The sequence below is a fragment of the Lepidochelys olivacea genome, assembly GCF_965140295.1.
Source record: "Lepidochelys olivacea isolate rLepOli2 genome assembly, chromosome: 2".
In the NCBI taxonomy this organism is placed as follows: Eukaryota; Metazoa; Chordata; order Testudines; family Cheloniidae; genus Lepidochelys; species Lepidochelys olivacea.
In genome coordinates this window covers 221100430-221118972 of record NC_140412.1, presented here as the reverse complement: position 1 = coordinate 221118972, position 18543 = coordinate 221100430, and the positions used below count along the sequence as shown (strand labels likewise).

General features: G+C 42.3%; 1 protein-coding gene across 1 annotated transcript in view; it reads right to left on the bottom strand.

Annotated features, from left to right (window-relative positions):
• Positions 1-18543, bottom strand: part of COL28A1 (collagen type XXVIII alpha 1 chain) — a 121128-nt gene that overhangs the window by 90916 nt on the left and 11669 nt on the right. The window contains exons 9-11 of the mRNA XM_084618916.1: positions 16657-16701; positions 11466-11510; positions 7301-7354 (exon numbers count right to left, since the gene is read on the bottom strand). Of these exons, the coding sequence (XP_084475042.1) occupies positions 7301-7354; positions 11466-11510; positions 16657-16701 (144 nt within the window). The remainder of the gene's footprint in view (positions 1-7300; positions 7355-11465; positions 11511-16656; positions 16702-18543) is intronic.

Here is an 18543-nt window from a genome sequence, read left to right as displayed (position 1 = left end):
ATGGATCAGAACCCCAAGCTATTTTTGTCAAGATGTAGATTTTTCACCCATACTCTTTTTTCTGCCGAAGAATGGCCACTGAACCAGATCATGGTCCATTTGATTTAGCTGACACCTGGCTGAAGTGTCAGTTTGCCTTTTGTCTCTGAGGAACTGGCTTGTGACTGCTCTCCAGATTTGGAACATGTCTTAGTAATATCATACCATAGAATCTTATAACTTTACATTCAATGTTACCACACATATTTTACCATGACAATAATGATCAGCAAATTATGAGTTTTCAACAGATAAAGTGCACTTCTTTTATAAGAATCAGATCCATCTCAGATGATTTGATTCTTATAAGCGATTGATTCTTACAAGCAGAGTATAGGTGGTTTTGATTGGTTGATTCTTATATCAGTGATTCTTATAAATATAGTACACTGTACCTCACAAAGCATACTTTGTATGAAATGTATCATAGTCCTGTAAAAGAGGTGAATATAGGGGTATAGACTATCACAGATGTATCAAACCAGAATCCACTCCCAACCGCCCCAAGGACAGGGGGGCCAAAGAACCAAAGAACAAGATAACAACAAACCATCACTGCTGTACCATCTGTGTGATTGACTATCACTTCAAACGTGAGAACAGCATGATGAGGCAAGTACCATAGACTTGCATGAGGATGTATCCCTATAAAGACAGACCCTGAAGACTAAGGACTTTGAGTCTGGTTCTGCAACCAACTTCCAGGAGCATCAGCTGCGCATCTGACACGACTCGGCTCCATCCTTGTGTCCAGGCCACCTGGTCAGTGACTTGGCACAAGCAACTTCTAGGCTGGTAACTATAACAACCTTGCAGAACTTGTGTGTGTGGGTGAATGAATGTGTGAGTGAATGGAATGTTATAGCTAGAACTGATTGCTTACTCTGATTCTTTCTGTATTCACAATAAATGTGGCATATTGTCTTATCCCCTAAATAAGATCCTGCTGGTTTTTATTTTCTAAGTATAACATTGTCATCTGTGGACTGCATGGACTACCTTTACCTGAAATGGACTAAATTAGTAAATGGAACACATTTCCACCTCTTTCACCCTCATATAGTTAACTGTTTGCAGGTAGGTTGTTAAACTGTTGAGTGATTACAGAGTAGCACATTTACAGCCATGGCTATGTAAGTTATTATTTTTAAGAAACAGGAATGCCCTAGCAAAAATGTGTAAATTCATTTTCAAAGCATGTTTACTGTTTGCATTTCCTGATGGGGTTGGGTGGGGTGGAGTGAGCCAAGTCAATGGTGGCATATCATCCACCATTAAGAACATAAGAGTGGCCATACTGGTTGGACCAAAGATCCATCTAGCCCAGTAGCCTGTCTTCCAACAGTGGACAATGCCAGGTGCTTCAGAGGGAATGAACAGAACAGGTAATCATTAAGTGATCTATCCCCTGCCGCCCATTCCCAGCTTCTGGCAAACAGAGGCTAGGGACACCATCCCTGCCCATCCTGGCTAATAGCCATTGATGGACCTATCCTCCATGAATTTATCTAGTTCTTTTTTTGTTATGGTCTTGGCCTTCACAACATCCTCTGGAAAGAGTTCCACAGGTTCACTGTGCGCTGTGTGAAAAAATACTTCCTTTTGTTTGTTTTAAACCTGCTGCCTATTAATTTCATTTGGTGACCCTAGTTCTTGTGTAATGAGAAGGAGTAAATAACACTTTGTGACAGGGTCAGGACAGATGGCTATAGGAGAGGAATAGAAGGCAGATATATTAGCCCCAGGCTAAGTAGGTCCCTTTTCCCTGGGTAAGGTACTGGAACAATCAGGAACCTTCTGGAGACAATTAAGACAGGCTGCTTAGAACACCTGCAGCCAATCAAGAAGCTGCTAGAATCAATTAAGGCAGGCTAATCAGGGCACCTGGGTTTTAAAAAGGAGCTCACTTCAGTTTGTGGTGTGCGTGTGAGGAGCTGGGAGCAAGAGGCACTAGGAGCGGAGAGTGAGAACGTGGACTGTTGGAGGACTGAGGTGTACAAGCATTATCAGACACGAGGAGGAAGGTCCTGTGGTGAGGATAAAGAAGGTGTTGGGAGGAGGCCATGGGGAAGTAGCCCAGGGAGTTGTAGCTGTCACACAGCTGTTCCAGGAGGCACTCTAGACAGCTGCATTCCACATGGCCCCGGGCTGGAACCCGGGGTAGAGGGTGGGCCCGGGTTCCCCCCAAATCCTCCCAATTCCTGGTCAGACACAGGAGGAGTCGACCTGGACTGTGGGTTCAGAAAAATGGATAAGCTGAGGGCTGCCGTGAAGCTCCAAGTTGAGCAAATCCGCCAGTAAGCACAAGACCCACCAAAGTAGAGCAGGAGCTTTGTCACAACTTGCTTAGTTACTTTCTCCACACCAGTCATGATTAGCAGATATGCACTGCTAGCTACTGCTTCTCATAACTTTTGCATTGGTTCATAGTGTGGAAATCCCTCCCATTACTGTATTAATAAATATTAAATTGGAGACAGAAACTTACCAGTCTCAAGGGTGTCTTCTGTCCCTTCTGTGTCTGTTGCAGGCTTTGCGGTGGGCTGTTCCTGAAGGGGGCATCAAACAGTTCCTCAGAGTACAGCCCCAGGATGCTTGCTGCAAAGCCTCCTCTGGGACCAGTTTTAGCAACAAAGTCACTTCTCTGTCCTCACATGGCACCTGCTGTTGGCTTCCATCAGTCCCCATGCTCAATTCTGAGGCCAACAGGGTGCAATGGCTCCATGTTTGGCACAGTGCCCAACAACCACTCAAACTCATCCTAAAATGGGCATGATGTCAGTGAGTTGCCCAAGGCACAGTTCTGGTCTCTGGTTTTCTGGTACTCACTCTTGAGCCATGTAATCCTCTCCCCGCACTGTTCACCAGTCCAATAAATCTGGAAAGCTGCCAGCTTCTTTGTCATTTGCTGGTGTAACCCTTCTGCCCATCAGAGTTGGCAGCAACAAGGGCCAGGTTCAGTATCTAGGGGTTCCTTTTCAAGAACACAGTGCAAAATCAGCTCGAGCCTCCACCCAGTTCCACCTCCCTGAGTGCCACCCCCTGAGTGCCTCTGAGAGGCACTACTTCCCCTCTCGCAAGCATAGAGTCTGAGGGTAGCAAAAGCCTTTTAATAAAGGAGGGAAACAATGTGGCATTATGTGGGGAACACCACAAACAGGATTCATAACACAAACCATGAGCAAAAGACCCACCCCCAAGTAAGTTTGGCAGTGTCCTTTTTCCCTCAGGGTCTTAAGTCCAGTAACCCAAAAGTCACCGCACCCACAGTTTCTGTTCTTGGTCAGTGCAGCCCCCAGAGTTCAGACATTCATCTGCAGCATTTACCCCCCAGCCTGGGTGGAAGACGGAGGAGGCATGGGGGCAGCTTACATGCTCTGCTGCTCTGACCGACAGCCAATGTCCACGCCTTTCCGTGGGGTTTTGCTGCAGTCCTCACCACTAACAGTGCCCCTCCACCAGCCATTCCTGCTGGCTGTGCCTCTCTGCCAGCTGTCCTGCTGGCCACTCCTCTCCGCTAGCCATTCTGCTAGCCGCTCACCAATATGTCTTCAGCCCCCCCAACACAGCTCTCAGTGATTTCAGCTCTTGTAATTTTCACTCCATACATCTGAAGAAGTGGGTCATAGCCCACAAAAGTTTACACTCTAATACATTTTTTAGTCTTTAAGGTGCCACAAGACTCCTCATTGTTTCAGCACTTTAGTGATTTCAGCTATTAGTAAGGGAGCCTCAATACTGGTACACTCAGAACCACAAGCCCAATGTAGGTCTAAGGCTTAGACCTAGGTATCAGTGATTTTGGCTCTGCAGTATATAACAAGCCTCCTAATTGAGTCAAAATCAGCTCTGTTATTACACAGTGGAGAGAGGATGGATTAAAGTAGTGTTTAAGGCCCTCAGAAGGGGGGCCATGCTGCTAAGTACACATACCTATCTCAAGCTTCTCTCAATTCACTGGGCTTTGGAACCCATGTCCCTTGCCTAGCAAGTGCTCCTTAGTTGAGGGCAAGTCCCTCAGTCATAAAATGCCAAGTACAGTTCTACTGCCCTTGATTCACATAACCAAGATAACAACACTTTATTACTCCTGCCCCAATAACAAAGAGAGTGGGGATCCCACAGCAACCAAAGTGATCATTTGGGCAAGCAGTCCCATCATGCTAGGCAGGGTGGGTATGCCCATGCAAATGAGATCAGCCCCTGAAGTCCTTTTCCACAGCTCACCACCAGATGTCAGGGTAGAGCTCATTCTGACTCTGCTTACACTGGTATGTGTGATCACTCTGCGTACTGTTACTAACGTCCATAGTTGTACTGGCCTCCCACCAGACTTTACCAAAATCTGGCTGTGCTCCCGTGACCATGAAGCAGCATTGCAACAGACTTGTTCTGTTCAATCTCCATTGCAAACACAGAAGGCTGTCTGATATTGTTTGCAGCTCAGTGTTCAGAAGACAATAGAAGGGTTAAACACAGATTCACCAAACTGCTGCATTACACCAAGGGGGGACACTTCTGTTTCCCTGGAGTCGACTGGAGATTTTTGGGACAGAGAGGACAAAGGAAATTGGCTCATAGCATTATGGGATTCTTTTGGTGTACTTCCAGAACCCAAGTCAGGGGATGCAGGGTCTACAATGCAAAGCAATCGGGCTCGACCCCTAGGTACCAGCTTGACTTGGGCTTGAACCCTCCACCAAAGGGTCCTAGAACTCTAAGTCTGAGCCTGAGTCTGAGAGGTTTCTATATAGACAGAAGTTGGGGTTGAGCTCAAGCCTATGTCTAGAAGAGGATGATTCAATTCTAGTGAGCACGACGGATTTAGGGTACATCTACACTGCAGCTGGGAGTGTGCTTCCCAGCACTAGTAGACAAACATGCTAGTTTTTCTCAAACTAGCACACTAACAATAACAATGTAGCCAGTGGTTGCATGGCTGGCAGCTCGGGCTAGCTGCCTGAGTATAAATCCACTCAGACCCCTGGAAACTGAGTCAGGTGGCCTGAGCCACCACCTGTGCTATCCCTGGCTACACTGCAAAGTTTGTCTGTCCGCTTCCACTGGGAAGCAAGCTCGCAGCTGCTGTACATGTACCCTGAATCTGTTGTGCTCACTATAATTGAATAGTCCTCTTCCAGGGCATGTCCGAGCTAACTTGACCTCATCATGAACAGAAATGTACAGTAATAGTGTTCTGAGTTATGCCATACTTGTGCCAGTTCTGGACAGCCAGCCTTAATTTTCCAAAATCAGAATGCAGCCAGTCATCAGCTCAACTAAATGACAACAAATGCTTCTACATGGCAAGTGAATAGCTTTATTGCTATTACGCTAAGACTCGACTGATTATGCATACTGTTGGAAAGAGTGGCTGTAAGTAACTCCTACTTTTCAAATTCATCATAATAAGTGTCTGGAAAACTAATTTTAAAAGAGTTGCTCAATAATCCTTCTGTAAGGATAACAGAAGTTGAGAAGATTGTTATGGGTCTGACTATCATGAAGCTTAAGTGGAAAAGGCCCTGATCTTCACTAGCTGAATGGGTGGTTATTAAGCTGTGAACAACCATTCATTGTCTTGTGCAAAAAAAAAAAAATTAAGTTACTCATCTCAAATAAATTACATTGTGTAGAGATGCAAAGCTTAACTGTGGCACAAGGTAATTAAAGTATATCTATATCTTTGTCTTTCTATACCTAGATTCTGTAACTAGATTTAAATCTAGATAGTAAACAGTAGAATTGTACAAAGTGTAAATGAGGGCAGAATTTGGCTTGCAGAATCTTTATTACAAGCGATGTTGCATAAACCAGGAAGAACCCATTTTGTCTCTCAGAACTCTGGGTGACTTTGCAGAGCTGGCAGTTAGGAGAAATATTTTTATGTGTACACTGAACTAATTTAATCTAGAATCAGTGAGAGACAATTAATTTTGAACACTCAACGCCACTTTTTTACTGAGTGTCTTTTCAAATTAGTACTATGCTGGTCCAAGGCTGAATTTTGCACAGTCTGCACCTAAGACCAAATGCAATTTTATACATATGCACATACAAATATATGTTATATACACATATATAAACTAAGAGGAAAGCACCAATACAGTTCAGAAGACGTAAATGCAATATACAATAAGATTAGCTGTTAATACTGTCCATGCGCTGTCAATGTGAAATTACAGAAAGAAGCCAAGACTTCTAGCTTTTGCAAAGCTTAAATCAGGATTAGTAGAGACATGGCTATTTTGCCAATGCATGAATAGTTTCTTTCAGAACCATCACCCTTTTTTTTTCTTGCTGAAATAATCGACTATGGGCTCCCTTAATTTTGTTTGGCATGAAAGATAGACAAAAAAGAACAAGAAAAGCATCTGTCAGGAAAGGAAAAAAATTAACAGACCAAGATTCCATAATCATTTGTATCATAAATATTTTCCACATATAAAGCTGGTCCTTTGTGTCTTCAACTGGACTTGTTGCCTCAGGAACAAAACATGAATATATCCCAAATTGCACACCCAATTCCAATGGAACCTAAAAATGGTATTTCATTCTTTAGGCTACCCATAGTTCTGCTGTAAAATGGATAACTTTCAGGTGTTAACCTTAGCCCCTATATTTTGAAAGAGATGTTTGAGGATTTAACTGCACAACACTCATTGAAGATAATGGAAATTTTATGAGTAAAACAAATACATTTGCATAAATCAATTTGCTAATAATTTGTGAACAGGACGAATGCCTACATTCCTCTGATACTTGGACCAATGAATTCTAACTAGCTCTGGTTACAACAACTCATTATTTCTCATTATATCTTAAATAGGTCAAAGACCTTGGTCTTCATTCAGGACCAAATCCTCATCTAATGTTTTTAATGCCATTTTTCAGTCCTCAGAACACAAAAAAGCATCACATAAATACTCAACTCGTTAAGAGATCTTTCGCATCTGAATATCTCATAACAGCAAAACAGAAACATATCAAACTACTTCAACAATATTCAAGCGCAAAATATTTCAGCCTAAAAAGTAATTTTGTAGCAAACTGCCTGAACGAATTTAGAACCAGAGAGCCTTGTCAGTAACGTTAAGATTTACTACCCTGATGACACTGCCCTACAGTACATCATTCTCATGCTGAGCACACCACTGTCAAGAAACTCATGACATCACAGTGATAAAACTGTAATCTAGCATTCTGCTAGAGCTTATCTTGCACACACTCCATATTCCACACAGACTGTTCTATATCTTACCTTCTTTCCTTGAATACCTTTTGGACCTGTCTCGCCTGGAGGTCCACTGATTCCCTAAACCAAGATAAATACCATAGAATTAGTTTTCTTCAAAGATACATAAGTTTCTTTTGAATGTTGTCTTGAACACAATACAGTAAAATATCTTTGGGGCTAGAGCTGTCTTTGTTATACATTTGTACAGTGCCTAGCACAACAGATCCCTGGCCTTGAAGTGCTACCATAATATACATTAATAATAATAACCAGCTCTTGCAGAAAGTAGATTTTACTTTTACATATAATTTGCATGTGTTTAATTTGGAGCTTCTTGTTCCTCTCTTTCTCCAGCTCTGGACTCTGTGATACTTCCATACTGCCCTCTATGCCTGGAATTCCCTTCCCAAGCAAGTTCACTAAGCCACCACCTTCTCTCTCCATTCAAGTCTGTAAAGAAACCACTTCTGTGAGGCCAGCTATCTACTACTGAGCTGTAGTTTATTTTGATTTTCTGAAAAACATTGCACTCTGCAAGATACTTTTAGAACTAGTTGTTACTGTGACCACAGCTGTGTTCTCAGACACAAGGAAAACAATCCTCTGACTTCTGTGAGCAGTATGTAAGATACCCAGTCTGCAGCACTTACACAAAGGTGTGGGGCATGAGTGTGTCCATATCCCAAATGGGTGGTCAGGCTGCTGGGTGCAGATTGATGAGTGACTGTGAGAAACAGCCAAAATGTGGAACTGTTATACATCCTATGCGTACAGCCCTTAAAATTCTTCTTGACACCCAAAGTAGATCTTTATCTCCATAGTCTGCTACTGGGAGTCCCAGGACCATTTGGCAGGTTGCCCATAATGGGGTTGTGAAGTGCAATTCATCGCAGCTCCCAGCAGCAGAGCTGATAACCAGATCTTTGTGTCTCTGTGTATAGGTATGTCTACACAGCAAAGGAAAACTTGTGGCTGGCCTGTGCCAGCTGATGGGCTTGTGGGGCTGTTTCATTGCGGTGTAGACTTCCGGGCTAGGTGTGTAGCCCAGGCTCTAAGACCCTGTGGGGTGAGAGGGTCCCAGAGCTTGGGCTCCAGCCCAAGCCTGGAAGCCTACACAGCAATGAAACAGCCCCACAGTCCAAGCCCCATGAGCCTGAGTCAGCTGTGACAGACCAGCTGCGGGTTTTTCTATGCTGTGTAGACATACCCTATGAGGCCTCATGGAGTTTTCCTGTGGATGGGCAGAGATATTCATGAGCAGTAAAGAGGTTTCAACCATGGAAACTGCTTTTTATTACAGTAGAAACTTTGGGAAATACTAGAAAAATGTATGCTGGTAAAAAGAAAAAGAACTGGCAAGAATCCAAAATGCTCAGTTTCCCTGAGGGTACAAACATGTTCTCACAGCTATAAATCACACCAGTGCTGAAGCTGCAGTACAGGAGTGGGAAACCTATATTTATTGACCACCCAAGGAACTGACAAAACCGATCTTTTAAAGGAGGACAGGTATTTTAATAATGGTGGCTGACAATTTTATGTGAATAGTAAAGGCAGTCCCACCAAAGATTAAATCAGACGTATTTGTACCAAATTAATTTGTTTACAAAACTTGTAAAAGCCTTAATTTTGCACCCTTTGTGGCAAGCTTGGAAAAAATATCAACTTATTGTACCTCTCCCTTGCTTAATAAACCATACCAATTGCTCTACAAACCATGCAACAATACACCAGTACCCCTAAATAATCGCAAAATAATATAGTTCACAAATTATTAAAAAAAAAACCATCATAACCATCACCAAAACCACAAAACAGTTAAAGTTCTAGAAGGCAAATTATCAAATCACACAACCTAGCAAAGAATCCTCCCATAGGAACAAGGGGGATAGCTAATGTTGTCTGAGTGTCTCCTTTCTGACTGAGTTGAGACTAGTTGATTTGCTCAGGTAAGGCTGGTAACAGTATGTGCGTTTGTATGTATGTAAATATATGCCTTTATTCTGTACTTCCTGGGCTTTGTCGTTCTGAGTTGGTTATTATTTGCCACTAATTTTTATGTGTTTAAATAAAAACAAATTCTACTCTATTCTGTTAATAAATGAGGGACTTATACATAAAAAAACAAAATAATTTTTAAGCCTATGAGAACACAAACATTGAAAAGAATTCCTAACAGAAGTTTTGGAAATCACATCACTCTTTTTGATGTATTTGTCTTGGTGAAAAATAGATTACCAAGAAGTGAGATGAAGAAATGCCTGTGCAGTAGAAAATGTGCAACAGGGATGGCAGGGAATCTAATAATGTAATTTTCTGTAAATGAGATAAATCACTATCCAGTTTATTGTTTGGCATGTTCCTTTTGGTCACTGAAGGGACTTTATTCTCATTTGTAATTATTTAGTTGCCATAGTTCATAGTTACAGTAAATTGCTGAACATAATGGATTAATCCTCTATTTTAGCATAACATTGATCTGTTTTTATTTTCCAGCAATTTTTTGCATCAGAAGTCTTCCAAACAAACTGAATGTACACCATAATATACTATAATATGAATATAATATAACGTAATTAATATAATATACTATAATATTAACAATTCCAACATTAGTTTTGAAACAAGGGTATCACAGAACTAAAAACTACACTGACTACTGTACATTGAAAAGAAAAAAATATTCAGTTCATTATGACTTCACCTAAAAATAACAGGGTTGTTTTCCTACTAAATTGTTCCTAAGTTATTTTTTACCAGAATTCAGAAATGGCTCAATTTGTAACAGTTAGCAGCTGGGTATTTTACAAAGGATGCATAACTGAACACACATTGCATGGAGAGTTTAGTTTCTGTAGGTAAATGGTAACTATTTGATTTGTCTCATTTTATGATAGGTCTAAATCTCTCTGATTCGTGGTGTTTCAATCTAGAAATAGTTGGGCTGGGTGCAGAAGTGGAGTGGCTCTATGCACTTTCCACAGTACCAGCATATGGAGCCACTAGGGAGACACAAACAACTTGCTGAGGTCCCCGCTATACTAAGCAAATATCTCCAGATCCCTGTCCACTCTTTCTCTGGAGAGGGACTGTGGAAGTTGCAGGGGAAGAGAGAGAGAGGGAGCTTGGAATGGGGGATTGGCAGCCATGAAGGGATTGTCCATCATCCCTTTTCAAGCAACAAGAAGCATCTTCTTATCAATGGGATGGGACCTTACTCTGACTCATCACTCTTGCTACTGAAACTCTCATATTAGTGTTTAGGATCTATCAAACCTGTGTGCTGCCTGCACTGCTATATGGGTCAGAAACCTCTTACAGATAGAAGTGGAGCGGCTAGAGACACACCATAGGCACTGTCAGTGCCAAATCCTGAGCCTAAAGTGGTTCGACTTTGTGTGAAATGCCAAAATCTCACAGAGATCTGGCCTTCCTCCAGTTGCTCATTACATTCAAAGCAGCACTGCTTGCTCTTTGGCCATGTCACCTGCTTGGACAAAAATACGCCAGCGCACCATGCTCTCAGACTCTCCATCAACGTGCAAAAGCATGCATGCCTTGACCCTACATGGCGTCACCTGTGGGGCTGCCTCAGAGATTCGTGGATTTGCAGGACTGAGCCAGATCCGGGAACTTTACTCTACAATGTCTAATATGATGCCCATCAACTGTGGTCACTGGCTGATGCAATGGGTCCTCAGTAGACTATGCACATTTGATGACGATATTGGCATTTGAGCTGCTCAACCAATTCCATCTCTCCAGCTATCATTCATCTGGGCAGTACTCTGCCCATCTTGCTAGGATATCAGGGAGGCTGCCATATATGGTCGTTGAGGGGTGAAACCTTAGACTCTAGCTATGGGATCTGGCAGTTACATAGGTGCTATGTGGTCAACCTAACAGGAGAAACATCTCCCACAGTATGTGGAAAACTCTACAGTTGAGGAGTCCAGCTGAGCCACACAGCTCTGGCTAGACTGTGTGTGAGATACATAGCAGGGGCCAGGATTTGGTCATAAAATTTTTTCTGAAATTCATAGAGTTGCCATGATTTACTTTACTTCTCAAAATGTGCAACTTTGCAGAGTTTAGCAATAAAATGGATTGTGTGATAAATACAGAACAAGGTTACAGACAACAGCATAAGTAGCTCTCTTTATTATGTAATAACTTTCAGCTCACTCACCTGTGGTCCTCGCGGTCCTTTTGGTCCAAGAGGGCCTTCTAATCCCTGTGGGGGGGGGGGGAAGGTAGCAATGTACACTTTATCAACCAACTGCATTTAGAACCACATATTGCTAAAGCACAGTACTGGAAATGTAGCCCAAATTGTTTTGTTCTTTATAATATACAAAAAGACCAGATTTGTTTATACCATGTCTCTATTCATGAATTTCCTCTGGATTTCATTCCCACTCCACTGTGGCTATGTCTACACTTAAAACGCTACAGCAGCACAGCTGCACCCCTGCAGCTGCACTGCTGTAGTGCTTCAGTGTAGACACTTCAGCAACTTCAGTGTAGACACTTCAGCAACTTCAGTGTAGACACTTCACTTCTCCTGTCGCTGTAGTTAATCCATCTCCCCAAAAGGCGATAAAATTCTTCAATCAACCTCACGCTGCCTACAACGGGGATTAGGCTGGTATAGCTGTTTCCTCAGGGGTATGAATTTGTTGTTTTGTTTTTAGTAATTCTCTGTTTTTCCTTTGAATTGTCTCTTGATGTTTGATCATACATCTTTATTATAAAAGATATACAAGGTGGCTTAGGGTATGTCTACAGTGCAATATAAGCCCATAGTTGAACTCAGGCTTAAGCCTAACCCTCCTTCCAACTACACACAAATCACCCTAACTCAGGGTTCAGACCAAGGACCCAGGATTCAAGTTCTATTGGTTTGCAGTGTAGATGCAGCTCGAATGGAGAAGTGCTCTCTAAGTCTGCCAATAGTATCCCTCAATCCCACAAGATAACTTTCTTTGTCCTCTGGACAGTCAAATCTTCCTACACAGCCCATGAACAAAGGGCTAGAGTGGCCACATTTTGGGAGAGAGATAAGAAGTCTGGGGTATGGGTGGTTGGACTCAGACCCACATAATGCAGTGTAGATGCTGGAGCCCCAGGGTTCAACAATTCCTAACCTGGGGTTACAAATGCATGTAGATGCTCAAGGCCTAGGTTAATGAGCCCAGGGTCTGTTAACTCAAGTTCTACTAATCTTGGGTTTATTTTGCAGTGCAGACGTACCCTCAGAAATCAATCCCTGTTGCTAGATAAGAGTTAATTGGTTGCTTAGCTGGTTGTCATCTGATACATGTCCTGAATCTCAATTTCTATTGATATATCTTATGGAAAATCTTTAACAATCCCAACAGTGATCATGTTCTCTCTGTGATACAGAGATTGAGTCTGATCTCACTTGAATAAGTTTTACACTGCCGTAACTTCAATTGACTTTAACCTTGTTACTTCAAACTATGCAACAGAAGCAGAAGCAGATGCAGACTTACAGTTTTCAATAATCATAAAAACCTTTATCTTCAAAAGTAAAAGTGCCTTTATCTTATTAGCTCACATATTTATGCTCTATAAAAAAGCATTTACTAGTTACAGCTACTGTCCAGTTCTAGTGTAATTCATAAATCTGTCTTTCTGCTGTACTAGTTTCACTAGTTATCAGAATGCACACTTACAGTGTTTAACTCCCATCAATTACAATTTGCTTCCCAAGTAAAAAGAATTTTAGACCAATTCAGATGTTCCCCTGTTTTTTTCCTCCTCATCCTCTCTTCATTCTTTTATATTTCTACATATACAGAAATCAGTGGATCTGGCTGTCCTTTCCACAGCATGTGTTGTTTTGATCTTGTAACTGTCCTGATGAATAAAGCAGTGACATCTAAAGCATTACATTCCATCAGCTATTTCCTCATCTTGAAATACAGTAATAAGATTTGTCTCAAAGAAAGACCCCCCAGATCATGTGAAATAGCAGGGGTTCAAAAATCTCTTTAAGGACAAGTGAATCAGAAGAGAATGACATCGAAGAAACAGAGGAGTTGCACATCTCACATGAAAAAAGAATACGAGTTTGGGCAACATGTAAAAGTAGTAGGAGGCTACGTGAAATGTGTATTAAGATAAAAGGAAGTTGTTCAGAAACTGGCAAACAACATGAACAAAGCAGCCCAGGAGATCGGACATAAAAACCATATGCCAAGACTACAGAAAGCTAAGCAGAGTGTTCCTCTGTTATTTAATTGACAGTGATGAAAAAAACATTTGACATCTGTAAAGGATCTGTAAAGAAATTATAATAGATTAAGCATTTTAAAAAGTTACTGAACAGACCAGAGTTATAGACACCCACAGAATTACCAGCTCAATGCACATTTGAAAAAATAGATGAAGATCTGCCAACCACCTCTCAAGAATTAAAAAAAAAAATCTGTGCCTGTGGAAAATCATCAGAAATTGAACACACATAAGAGTGTCAAGAGCATAACTCCAATAATCAGAAGCAAATTTAGAAGCTGCAGTGATTGACATTGCAGTATAATAGGCAGTATTGTTGGCTGTCCAGGAGGAGGGTTTATTTTTCTTTCTTTTAATTTAATTAATTACACTGACTTCAGCAGTGCATCTGATGTTTCCCACTGCCTGAAAGTTGGGTTTCCCTAAATGCAAATTAGACTAGAATATAGACAATAGCTCAAAATGCAGAAAACTTGTCTTGATTTGAAATCGGAACTGTTTCTAACCATTTATCCATATTCTCAGTGTAGGTTTGATTCTACACACACTTACCACCATGATTTGTTTCATTCTAGTGGTGGTTTTGCTATATCTTCATATAATTTTGCAAATGTGCATCAAATCATTGTGGCTACTCATGGTAGCAAGCACTATACCCAGTGGTTAATCCCTGCAGGATCCGGCCCTCACATGCCTGGATACATATAATGTCTTGAACTTTTGAATCTACAGTACTTAAAAGTATGTCCTAGCTGCCAACGGAAATGTTTCACAAACATCTGCTTTGTTAACTTACATCAAATGACTGCTTTATAGGCACTAAAAAACTTTCCAGTTTTGCCTCTGATAAGGTGTACATATTACAGAGACTAATACCGAAGAAAAATTGTAAATATTTTGGTAATATGATGTCATTACAAAGCTAATTGATACCTCTTAAGAGTGACCACTATTCCTTTTATGTCAATTGATTTTAAATTGCTTATATAAAAGTCTAATCCATTTCAACCTAATCATAATGCATGTTTATATAGAAAGGGCTAGGCTGTATTGTCTTTCCCATGGGCCTGATTCAAAATCAATAAAGTTAACAGGATGATTGCTATTGTCTTCAGTGGGGTTTTGCTCAGGCCCTAAATCCATCTGTAATTCCCTTTACAGTATATATTCAAAAATAGGGACAGAATATATACAGTGTGTGTATGTGTATAATTCGGGGCTGTGCATAAATTAGGTAAAGTATGGCAGGGGTCCTTAATTTTGCATGTTTGTTTCAGTGTTACAAAGTGTTACAAGGGGTAGGTGAGTCTTGAAAATCACCAAAAAATGTGTAATGGAATTTATGGACAGCGCCTTATAGATAGGGCTGGTAGCAGTTTGTATTATGGTTGCTGAACACTAGAAATTATAATTTTCAGTTCCTTATAATTTTGCCAGACTCTAACTGTTTGGGCTGAATTTTTTCATGCTGGATATCTGCCTCAAGCAGTTCAGCTCTCTCTGAGAATGAGGCTAGGAGAAAATATATTACTTTGCCCATGTTAAAAAGCTCTGGTAACCTTTTCTTTGAAAAGTTCTAGCACTCCCATTGTTTGGAGCAGGGATATAACATTTGCAAGGGGGAGGGATTTGTATCAGAGATGTGTCTTTTCTCACCTCAAGGAAAATCCAGTCATCATTTGGCCAAATTGTAAACCGCTGAAAAATTGTGGTTCGCACATGCTTAGTAAAGACTTCTTTGATTTTGGCAGCTAAAATCTCTGAAGATTTTGTCCACACTGGGTATGATCTAGCCCAGGGCTGGGCAGGACTTTCCCAGCAATTGCAACTTAGGGCCGTTGTAGCCTGTGCCAGGGCCAGGCACTGGAATTGAAACCAGAGAGACTCTCTCCCTGTGCTGCTTGCTGGGCTCAGGCAGCATGGAGGAAGAGCTGCTTACTTTGAATTCAGAGGGGACAAAAGACAACTTATGGAAGTGTGGTCGGAGGTAGATTGGGACAAGAAATGTGGGGGTGGGATTGGGACTGGAGGCTGGGAGCAAGTTGGCGATTGGGATGGAGGGCAGACTGGACTGGGAAGGAAGTGGTAGGGGTGATGCATTGGAAGCCTGTGGGGAGACTGAAATCAAATATAAGATGGGGGTAGGACACTTGAACTGGGAACCATGGGGCAGCAGGAATGGAGGTGGGGGGAGAACTGGGAGAACAAGGAGCCAGGAGGTGGGGGGAGAACTGGGACTTTCCAGGCAGACAGACTGGGCCTAGGAGCTGGAATGGGATGGGCAGTGAGACTGTACAAGGGAAGGAAGACTGGGACTGGGAACTTGTGTGACTGGAGAATGTGTGTGAAGGGAAGAGGGACAGAGAAATCAGACAAGGAGCCAGGAGTGGGCAACAGAACTGTGTGGACAAAAAGGCTGAGACTGGGATGAAAAATCTGAGCAGTGGAGACTGGGACACACTAGGTGAGGAGACTGGGAGTAAGAGGAGGAGCTGGGGTGAGGCATAGCTGGGACTCTGACAGGGACAAGTTGGAGGAATAGGGTAGAAAGAGTCAAGCTTATGGGGAACAGCCAGCAGGGTCCAGAGTCTGGAATGGAACCCAAGAGTCTCATCATTCCTCTGCCAACAGCAAATATCTTCAAAACCCATAGGCAAACTGTCTCATCCCTCTCGAGTGCTGGTCCACATAGCGGATGACTACCTACTACCACCTTCACTTTACCTTACTCCATTAGGTCAAGTGGCAGAGGTTTGTGAGGTGGATCTAAGGGTTCAAGCCCTGCTGGCAACCCATGCAGGTTCCAAAATGATGCCACATGATGGAATTTCTGGGGTTTTAGTTTGCTTTTAGAAAAACTAAGAAATTACACACAAAAATACTGTTTTAAAATAACATTATTAAGGTTTCAAAGTCAAGCTGTCAAAAGTTAGGAAATTCCAGATTTAAGGGTGCCCGTGCAACCCCAATTCAGCCGCCCTGTGAGTATATGCATAATGATACATTCTTTAATCACATGATCCCCACCTGCCTCATTCAGTGCACAGGTTGATGGTACTTATATATGTGCTCCACAATTAACACCATAGACAACATTTTAATTAAAAAGTTGTACTTACTCTGTCCCCTTTTAATCCTGGTGTCCCACATTCTCCTCTTTCACCCTATACAAATTTTAAAATTTTATAATTGAAGAAGATTTTTTGATTAAATAAAATGCATTATATGAGTTTTGGTATTTTCTGAAGACACATAAGCACTATAATTATATCAAGTTCTGCAGACGGTCAGTTCTACTCAGCATATCTAAATTTCTCTTCCTAAGACTATACATAACATAACAAGTCAAGATATACCACATCTACCACTTCCCCCCTATCCATAAGTCATGTTACTCTGTCAAAGGAAGCTATTAGGTTTGGTTTTGTCATGTTTTTTCTTGACAAATCCATGCTGACTTGTCAACATAAGAGACAGGGGTGCATCTCAGGGTCCATGGGTAAGATTTCCCAGTGACAACAGACCTGCTCCCTTAAACACCCCACTGACTCCTCGGCCCGTAACTGCACAGGAGCAAGGACCCACTGAAACCCAGACAGAAGATGACACAGATGGTATAAAATAAGGGACAGATGTGATAACCTTTTACTCCTGTGGACAACAGGGGCACCCATTTTAAGACTGCCCCTACATGGAGTGTAAGTTCAGGCAGGTCTGGACTGGCAAGAATAGGGCCCACAGGAAAAGTCCAGAGAAACTCACAATCCCAGTGGAAGTAGAAGGCCAACAGACTCTGGGGTGTGACCAGACATTTATCTGAGAACAGGTAGCCGAGGTGACAGGGAAACCCAAGAAGGGAAAAATCCCTATTAAATGTATCCAAGGCAATGTTCTATTGGGTATCCCACTAAGACAATAAGATTTTTGATGGGCTCCAAGACCAGATGAAGGTATGAGTCTCTGCAGACCTAACCTACCCCGTAATATTAGGCTGAGACTGGTCATATTTCCCTGAGCTCTTGTAGAAGCTTCCCTTAGCCCAGGAACTCAAGGAAGATACCTCAGAAGAGGTATTAGGCATCCTGTTCCCCTTTAAGAACCCTGACCTTCTTACCTGCTGACCCAAGGAAAGAAAATCTTGGAATGAAAAATTGGTAGCGGGGAGAGAGTGGAGGGAGGAGGCAGAGGTGGTCCCTTCCATGGCCATAATAGGGACCACAGATGCCAGATCTGATACCACTGACGATGATGACCCCAGAGAAGGACCATCCAGGAGACAAAATATACCACCGCTGCTGCAAATGGATCCAGAGAAGTTAACTGGATTCTCGGAGTTTCAAGTGGAGCAAAGGAACGATGAGACCTTGAGCTGAGCCTTCAAACAGGTATCCATGGCGGACGACAAAGAGGTAGACCCCCTAAAGGCCAGCAGTATCCACACTTTGCCCTCAAGGAGGACTTATTATACCATGTAAACCAAGACAAGTAGACACAAGATACGGATGCAACTGTTAGTACCTCAGATACATCACCGTGAGTTGCTGCACCTGGCACATGCAACCCCATGTGCAGGGCATCTTGGGAAAGACAAAACGCAGTCTAGGATCCTGGCCCGGTACTTGTGGCCAGTAGTCTTCAAGGAAGTTGAGAATTTCTGCACCTCCTATCCTGAATGTCAACTGACAGTCCCCAAGGGAATCCCGAGAGCCCCACTAGTATCTCTCCGCTTGGTGGAGACCACCTTTGAAAGAGCGGGAATCGACCTTATAGGTCCCCTAGAAAAGAGCACCTCAGGGCATCAGCACATACTTGTCATCGTGGACTATGCCACCAGGTACCCATAGGCCATACCACTATGTTCTACAGATGCTAAGACTATCACCAAGGAGCTGCTGAAGATCTTCACATGGCTCGGGTTTCCCAAAGAGGTCCTGACAGGCCAGAGGACAAATTTCATGTCCCAGCTGATGAAGAAAGTATGGAAACTCTTAAAAGACAAGGCCCTG